At 39.1% G+C, this 9,095-nt stretch overlaps 1 protein-coding gene across 9 annotated transcripts in view; it reads right to left on the bottom strand.

The window, feature by feature from the left end:
• Nucleotides 1-791: 791 nt before the first annotated feature.
• dag1 (dystroglycan 1) overlaps nt 792-9,095 on the bottom strand; it is a 31,916-nt gene continuing 23,612 nt past the window's right edge. For all 9 annotated transcript variants that reach the window (XM_027001854.2, XM_027001849.2, XM_027001850.2 and 6 more), the window contains one exon: nt 792-6,914. In XM_027001854.2, the coding sequence (XP_026857655.2) occupies nt 4,632-6,914 (2,283 nt within the window). In that variant the 3' untranslated portion in view covers nt 792-4,631. The remainder of the gene's footprint in view (nt 6,915-9,095) is intronic.

The following is a 9,095-nucleotide window of genomic DNA, read 5'->3' as shown; positions in this document are numbered from 1 at the left end:
GCTAGCATGCAAGTCCTATTTGATGCATCAGGACAAGTGTAGTTAAGTTCTACTGCACCTCTCACTTTGTCTTTAAGCACCTGAGAATTCTACAGAGCCAACTTAAGAGTTCTTGTTCATCAGTTCAGAGGCTTCTGTTTCAAGTACCAGTTGCAAGAACTGTTTGACAGAGCAGTTTCCAATTACCTGGGAGTTGATGTGGCCATAAAATTATAAAAAACATTCATGTGCACAGCAAAGAGTGTTAGTGGCTTTTATCTTTGCTCTGTCAGAGACACATTGCCTACCCATATTCCTTAGTATGCCCCCTGGACAAAGAAAATGCACAGCTAAATGTTCCAGTTTGTTTGAGGGATAAGAAGGTGGCAGATTTGTGATATTTAAAACTAAATGAAAAGATTGGCCCTGCCTTGGGTTCCCTGCAGTTTAGGGGTTTACGGACACCTGTGTCAAAGTCTCATCACAAGTAGGAGTCTTCACACCTTCATAAGGCAAACGTTTCTGAATATGTTAAGGTCAGCATATACAGTTGTTTATAAAACCTATCAAAGGGAAGTTTCTTCACAAACAAAGGAAGCATTAATTAGTTAAAACGTATGGAAGCAAAGTGTAACCAACAACAAAGACACTTTTTGGTGAAAATCCTTTTTCTTTTTTTAATACAAGATTCCAACATACAGTGTCTAGTGGCATAAATTAATCAAAGCTATTGAACACAAAAAAATAATAAAATAAAAAACAAATTCATTTTGTATGCATTCTCTGTATTATTAATTTATGCGACCCTCTTGTCTAGATTGTAAGATGCAGTAATTAACTGTAATTGTCAAGCTTCACAAAGTGTGAACAATTTCCCTGCTTCTGCTTTCTACTTCATCATTGTTCTCCACTGTCCCTGGTGCTTAGTTAGTTACCACGATCAATCCTCCTACGCAGCTCAGGTGTTAAAATTAAGTTAACCCATCGTAGAGCAAGCCTAAATGAGCCTTACAGTAGAGTCCTGCGTGAAACACACACACAAAAAAAAACCCCAAACAAACAAACAAAAAAAAACTGGGGCAAAAAGTAAGATGAGAAGCAGGGAAAACAAATGTAATACTAGCCTTTCCCCCTGAATACAACACATATACAGATTAAAACATTATCCTTGTGTTATTATTAGGACCTCTGTCATCAGTAATCATAACTGTATTACCATTCCTTTCTGGCCATTTTAGGATAAAATAAAAGACAAACATGATGTCAGTAGTCAGCTGATAAAACATGCTGTGCCATACACAGTCATGAGTGCTGAAAAACATACAAACATATGCTTTCTGCATGGTGACAACAATTGAGTACATTATTCTAAATACCTTTGACATCGTAGATGTTTCTGTTACGGTAAACAAGGCTTAAAAATTGAGCATATGTGTTAGTTTTATTCCGCTTGTGCTATCTGTATATAACACAGTGAAAAGACCAAAAGTGTAAGAAATTAAATAAAAATAATAATAATAATAATAATAATAATAATAATAATTCAAAACCAAAGGACATCTTGAGTAGCAAGTAAAGGCAAAATGTTAGCTAGTGACAGCCATTTCACATTTTGCATCTTTGGTTTTATATCTAAAAGCATTTACCCAGTCAGGTTATGTTCTTTAGAGTGGACTGAGAGCTCGAGTATATCAGATTCATCTGTGAAATCACACTATTGATGTAGTGTTGTGTATTAAACAAAACATTTTAAAAGGTTGCATATAGGCAAAAAGAAAACAAATCACTACACTATGAATCTCAAAAAGCAGTACATCTAATTCCTGATTAATGCTTAAATGTTTCGCTTAAACTCTTGAGCCAGTGAGTATTTTACCATTGCTGCCCAAGGAGGTAGATGGCAAATTCTTACAAGATACATACATAATTTTTCATGACTGCATGTATTAAAGTAAAAACATTGAACTGAAACAAATATGCCAAATATATTTTATTGATTAAAGCAAAAAAGGTGCTTAATAGAATCCATCCCATTGCAGTAGCTTTGTAGGCCGTACCGGTGTATCTTAGCAGGAAGGACACATTAACCAGCTAATTAATATTAAAATGTCACAAACTGCTGACAGACACGAATCAAAAACAACTCTCAGTGTATTTTAACATATGAAGCAATTTTAGGGTAAATGGAAGCATTTGAAAATTGATTACAACAAAAGCACATTCATAAAAATAAATCTAGGCTACATATAATGTGTTGTTAACTCTTCAGATCTGAAATAGCGCACACATCAAAATAACTGGGTCACACAAATGAGGGGCCATCTACTAAGACTTCACTGGGGTACATTATAAAGTCCCCAAAAAGTCTTTACACATTGCTCATCTGAACACATCTGTCATAACTCTTCCAGACCTTACTTTATTGCAAAGGGTCACTTTAAAAGGAAACCCTGAACCAAACAAGAGGTATGAAGCAGAAAATAATCTAAAATAAAATAAAAACAGTCATGACAAAACACATGATGAAACAATGCTTACATAGGTTCAATGATTTATTTTTACATTTTAGGATTTGTTAAACCCGCCCCCTCCATTAGCAGCCCCAAGAAATAACTTACTTAAAAAAAAAATAAAATAAAATAAAAAAAGTTACCCAAGAGACCTGTGAGGACAAATGTGCTATGAATGAATCGCTAATGTTAAACTTTTACAAATCGCAAAACACTATTCATTTATTGTTATTAATAAAACAATTTGAGGCTGTATCAAAAACTTTATAAAAATTAGACTGATTTTATCAACCACTTTTTCCCCCCCTTTTTGTGATGATTTTGTTAATGAAACCAAAACTTTCTCTACCATCCTCTTTCACTCTTAGCTGAAAGCGAGAGTAACTTCTGGGTTGTGAATATCACTACACATTAGAATTCGACCCCCACCCCCCCAATAAATGTAAGCTCAAGAGAACCACTACATAAAAAAATAATAACCCCTTGTCTAAAGCAAACTGCAGGAGTCTTTTTCCCATATCTGATGTACACACTTCTGGACTATAAATACAATGAACTCCACAGGCATATTATTATTTACAGAAGACACTTGCTGCATTACCACCCAGGCAAAGAATATAGCATTCAACTGCAAATATAGTATAACCCTTACATTAAATAAAGGATGCCATTGTTTAGAAGATGGTTTGTTATCAAAATATTCAGTCTTTATTTTCAGTTATTTTAAGTCAATCCAAGGAATACACTCCATTATTTGAAAACAAAAACAACAACAAAAAAATGATTTTAATGGTTAAACTAGACTGTGATTCTTTCAATCATTTGAGCTAATTGTCTCCTTGGTGTGATCCATGATCACCTGAGCAGACAGTCTCCATGGGGTGGGGGGGGGGGGGGGGGGGGGGTTTGTTCTGAATGCCTACTTTGAGATGCTTTGTTACTGTGTTTTCTTGAAAGGATAGGCTTGGGCTACATCATATCATGTCTCATTTAAATTAGATGATAACATGTTCTCAATATAAACAGATAACGGTGATGGCATATCAGACCTGAATAATGCTGTAGCCCTGGCCATGAACCTTAAAAAAAAACAAACAAAAAAAAAACCACACACAGAACACAAGTAGATAGTACAATAAGACATCTTTATATCTGTGATTATCTGTCCAAATCTGGCATGAATCTTCATAGGGACAGACTACACATTCTAAAACAATCAGCCAGAACATAACCATAGTATGACAACTTCTTCTATTATTTAGGGGCACAGACAGAGATTTCTGCATGTTATTTCAGTGTTACTTTGACCCGACACGCCCCCCCCCCCCCCCCCCCAAAAAAAAACAACGACCAAAAAACCCCCAAAAACAATAATAAAATAAAATTCTAGCAGAACAACCATCAAATATACAGTGGATTAAACAAAAAGTTTCTATCTCTCAAGCTTTTTGGCTACCTTTTGTTATGCTCATCTTTGCTAGACATGTGAATAAGGATAAAAGCAGTATAATTAATGTTAAAAGGCAAACCTTTTTTAAAACAGCCCGGTTGACTGCACAGCTCTTTGAGTCATACTAGGTCATGTTTTTTTCCTTATTCATAGAATGTCTCTATGAAGCACTTGCATCTGCAGTCAGCTGACTTCTTCTCTTTATGTATTATTAAAAAAAACAAAAAAACAAACAAACAAACAAAAAAAAACCCCAAGCATACAAACAAAAAAGTTCAGAAGATAAAAAGAATGCTGTTAGGCAAGTAAATTGATTTTGAAGTCAGTTAAAAAAAAAAAAAAAAAATTACAAACAAGGGTTAAAAAAAAACAAACACACAACAACAAAAAGCCCATCTAGACACAAAAGCACTAGGACTGGAGTATGGATCTCCCAACTGTTCAGCAGTAGCCAGAGTAGTCAGAGGCTGAGGTTGTTCTTGCTGTCCTTTGCAGACTACCTAGGTCACCTCCCCCCCACCCAAACCCTCCCACCTCCCCCCAAAAGTACAGTTTTTAACAAGATCATCCCAACTCTTGCAACCCAATGTACCCAATTGCAGTGCCCCTCCAACATCCAAAATGCAAAGAGACAACACTGGATTTGGAACCGCAAGTTCCCTGTCCTCCACATACGGAGGGATCAACAAACATTAGGGTGGCACATATGGGGGTGGGGATCTGTATGGGGTCATGTTCTTGGGGCGAGACCCTTTACCCTCCATGGGAGCAGAGAAGGGTGGTGGAGGCTGGTAAGGAGGGGCATTAGGGTCCTCATCCTGTATGCCTGTGTACTCTCCCAAAAGGTCCCTGTTTAGGGGGGTTGTCTCTGGACTGGCCATATTGGGATATTCAGGTGGGGGAAGAGGAGGTTTTTCTTCTTGAAGGATAAGGGGCATACTGGATGATGGAGGAGGCTTAGAGTCATCAAGTTCATCAGCGAAAATTATGGGTACTCCTTTCTTGATGAAAGTAGCCTGGTCTTCAATGGTAAGCTTCCCCTTGCGCTTCTTACGATAACAAATCATGGCAATGATGCCTGCAATTAATAGAATTGCAGCAACAACCACAGCTGGTATGACTGTGTGAAGATAAACATCATCGGTGCTCTGTCGTCCTGCTCCCACAGCAGGAGTAACAGCAGGAGAAGATGGGTCGGGAATGTCATCTAGTGGAACAAACATATAGTTGCGACAGCTTCCTGTACCTTTGATGGTAATATTTATGGCTCTGAAGTCTGGCTCCATGGCATTGTTAAATAATGGTGATGGTCTGCCTTCACCATCAGAGATCCTTTGACTCATTGCTTCAATCTGCTCCTTGGGACAGGGAAACTGCTGGAGACTGTTGTTCGTCCACTCAACTACAATGGATCCCTTACTGATGTTTTTCAGTGTAATTGAACTAGAGTTCCGATCACCAAATGAATAGGCCAGTTTCTTGATGAGAAGGATCTTCTTGTGGATATCATTGGTAACTGAACGTGGTTCACCTTGGAATCGAGCAGCAAACAGGACTGGTGGCTTCACATTATTTCCAAAGCGACTGACACAAACTTCAAGGGCATCAGTGGTGTAGAGACCACCTTTGTCAGTAGCTTGCATGAAGTACTCATGTGTACCCTCATGCGGCCAATCTGGCAATCCATAAAGCAACTGACTAGTGCTATTAAACTGAATCCAGGAGTCTTCCCCAACAGGATCATTCTTCTTCCTCAAGGTTAGCCTCAACTTGTCTGTTGTACCATCTTCTTTGTCAAAGAATGTGTCCGATGGAATCTTCACCTCAAAGTATGTGCCAATGTATGCCTTTACCTGATCAATTGGGTTGCGTAGCTCTGGTTTCACATTGACATCAGGTGGAACAACTGACGGAGTGCTACTTTTGGGTATTATAGGTGTGGGTGTGGTGGACTTAGGCTCCCTCATCAGTGGGGTGGTCTTGGGTTTCTTGGGCTTCTTTGTTGGTTTCCTGGTGGTTGGTGTTGCTGGAGTTACAGAAGGACCAACATAAACTGGCCTGGTTGTGGTGGGCTGGATAGCAATAGTGCTGGTAGTATCTATAACTCTTGTGGGCTGAGGTGGGCCTATTGTGGGAGTGTGGGCAGTTGGATCTCTGGTACGAATAGTGGGTTTCACAGGCAGTGGTACTGGACCCCACACAGGTGGGGCAGAACTGTCAGAAGTTGGACCAATTGATGGAGATGTTGGTGTGGGTACAATACGGATGGGTGGCTCAGGGTATGTTGATGGAGGAAGCAGAGAGGGCACAGGTGTAGGGGTATTGTTAAGCTGCCTTCGCACCCTTTTAGGCACATGAGGTTTCTTGTTAGCTATGTGCCATCCAACAACTGGGAATCCTAACTGCGCCGACATTGTCCCTTCCTTTGCTGGAATTTGAACACTGCTGATGTTGGGAATGTTGCTTTGATCTAGGGCACAGCCCAGTTTCCAGGACAAAAGAGCACCATTTTCCACAACTTTTTTAGCATTTCCTGGTCCAGCCATAAAAGCTGACATATCAAACAAGCGATTGTTGACAACAGGCAAAATCTTCATGTGCTGGAGCCCAACCCCTGAGAATTTTTTCATTTTGGCCAAAAGCTCCACTCTCTGCTTGGAGCTCATCTTGTAGAGGTCTGCATCCAAAATTACAGTGAGCACAGTAACAGGCTCTTCATTGCCACAGACAAAAGGCTGAGAATCACCATCGGTTGACTGGACTGCTAATTGAATGGGGTCAGTGTCAGCATGCTCTTCTGGATGAACCTCAATGGAGAATACATCAGGGATCTGGGACACACCAGTTACGTTACTAATTGTAACAGATATGTAGTGGACACCCTTGTCTACCTCCAATGGAAGTCCTTGAAGGGTGCTGCTTTCTGGGTCCCAGTGCAGCCATACTGGTAGCGTATCTTTGCCCGATTCTGTAATCTAAACAAAGAGAAAAGTATAAAAATTACCATCACTAATTTACATATAAATTGCTACTGCTATACCACTACTGATATACTACTGCTATACTGCTACCCGAAATAATTGTAAAATGAGACATGGGACAGGTTATCTTGAGAGTGGGATATAAAGTGAATTTTTTTCATGAAAAATGGGAGAAAAAAATGTGTGCACACATAAAACAGTTAAATACATTTAAAACCCACTCTATATAAACAAAGACCATTAAGACTTACAACAGTAAAAACCTAAATTACCTAATATAATAGCCATCTGCTTATTTAGATAAAAAGCATGGCTTACTGAAACAATACATTGCTTAGGCAGCACTGAGGCACAACCAACACATTGGTTATTTCTAACATCTGTGAATGCAGATCTCAAAATAAAAGTTAATGAGGTGGTATTCAAATATGGCACTAGGGCTCTCTCCAGTAGGAGAGACTTGACTGGTTACACAGCTGGAGAGTTGTTCGATGAGCCCTCGTAGACAGAAGAGTACAATAATGAATCAGTCTGAAGTGATGATACCCTTAAATAAACAATCTGCACTACAAATATAAAAATATACCTTCTGGCACAGGTACCGTAATCTGATATATAATAAATCCTGGTTGATAAATAATGTAAAGATGATGCTCCTGAGACAGACCGCTAATACTTTAACCAGTACACTGCAGCTGCTAGACTTGTTCTGGCAGCTGGGCTTTTTATTTCTGTGCTTAAACTCCTGTGATTTTAGAAGCATAGTTCCCTACCACAACACACCTTCCTATGCCTCACCTTTTACCAGCCCAGTCATCATCTGTTGTGATCCTAAATGCTGTTGTCATGTTAAGGTACAGCTGGGTCTACCTACCAATTTGTTCTCTTAGAGAGATTTTAATAATTCAGGTGGGACTCTAATTATAGGCTGATCTATAATCCAGATGATGAATACTGCATTTAAAACACCAACACTGCAGCACTCAAACAGGTTCAAGCTCTGCACAGGATGCTGCCATTTGGAAAAATTCAAAATAGAATAAAAGAGATATAGCTATATCAATTTAAAAAACATTATAATGAACAGAGAAGCAAGGGGTTATTGTTTATGGTCTATAACAAAACAAACCACTGTAAGTGGGTTTTTATTTTGACTATTCTTTTGGATTAGGCAAGAATGATCTTAATATATCTCATCTTCATTAGCAGTATGAAACAAAAAAGTTGCTCTTGGATTTAAAACGATATGCAAAATTAAATTTAGGGTTAGCTCTTATTGTGACGCTTGAAACCAGTACAGCAGAATCAATCCCACTGCTAAAATTCCAAACTTGCTCAAATTTGGGCTACCACAGTTTCCAAACTGATGATTCATGCAACCCACTGTAATGAAAGCAAAGTCTCAGCCATAGACAAGTCTTTCTTGAAGGGCAGAAACAGCATCATAGCAACAGGCAGCAATATCTGGCCTCCTTTATCATATTTCCCTTGCTTCACTGACAGTGGCATTGTATGGGTGGGGTCCAATCCATGTTTAATGGGAAATATCCACTTTCCATCCCAACTGTCCAATACAGGCATACACACCTGAACAAATCAAACCAGAGACTTCCAAGTCTCAGTCAAGTAAAGACTGAGGAGAATAGAATGATCCTGCTGACATGGAGGAATTAAAAGGAAAGAAATGAAAACTCCTCTGTGAAAGATGAAGAAAGGGGCTCATTGTTAGTATGTATGAGTGGAGGAGTCTGTAAGAAAAAGGGCCCCATTGTTGTGGTGTGAAGACAGCTAAAAAGATAAGATTCATAGTTCTCAAGAAGTAGGCACATGCATGTCTTCAAGAGATGAGGCTGAAATGGAGATTGAAAAGACACAGGGGGACTGGCAGAGCTATCCACTGGAAATTTTCAGGGGTGCTTTGGTCCAGCCAAGGGGATGTTTACAAAGAACTGGTTTTCCAGTCCATTTTCTACTGTTAAAAATGTATGTTAAAATTAATTCCCTGCCGCACAGGAATACACATGCACTCAGGGAAAAAATTAAACAGGTTTGAATAGAGACATAGAGGGCTATATTTCTGACAAAGGTGATGGGGGGGGGGGAGAACGACTAAAACTTGTTCAAACTGAAGCTCTCTTGGCTATGGTGAAACCTATAAGCCATATTAAGAGGCCT

Source organism: Electrophorus electricus, chromosome 20, assembly GCF_013358815.1.
Source record: "Electrophorus electricus isolate fEleEle1 chromosome 20, fEleEle1.pri, whole genome shotgun sequence".
Classification (NCBI taxonomy): Eukaryota; Metazoa; Chordata; class Actinopteri; order Gymnotiformes; family Gymnotidae; genus Electrophorus; species Electrophorus electricus.
The sequence above is the reverse complement of the archived record's forward strand: the minus strand, read 5'-3'. Positions and strand labels throughout refer to the sequence as shown.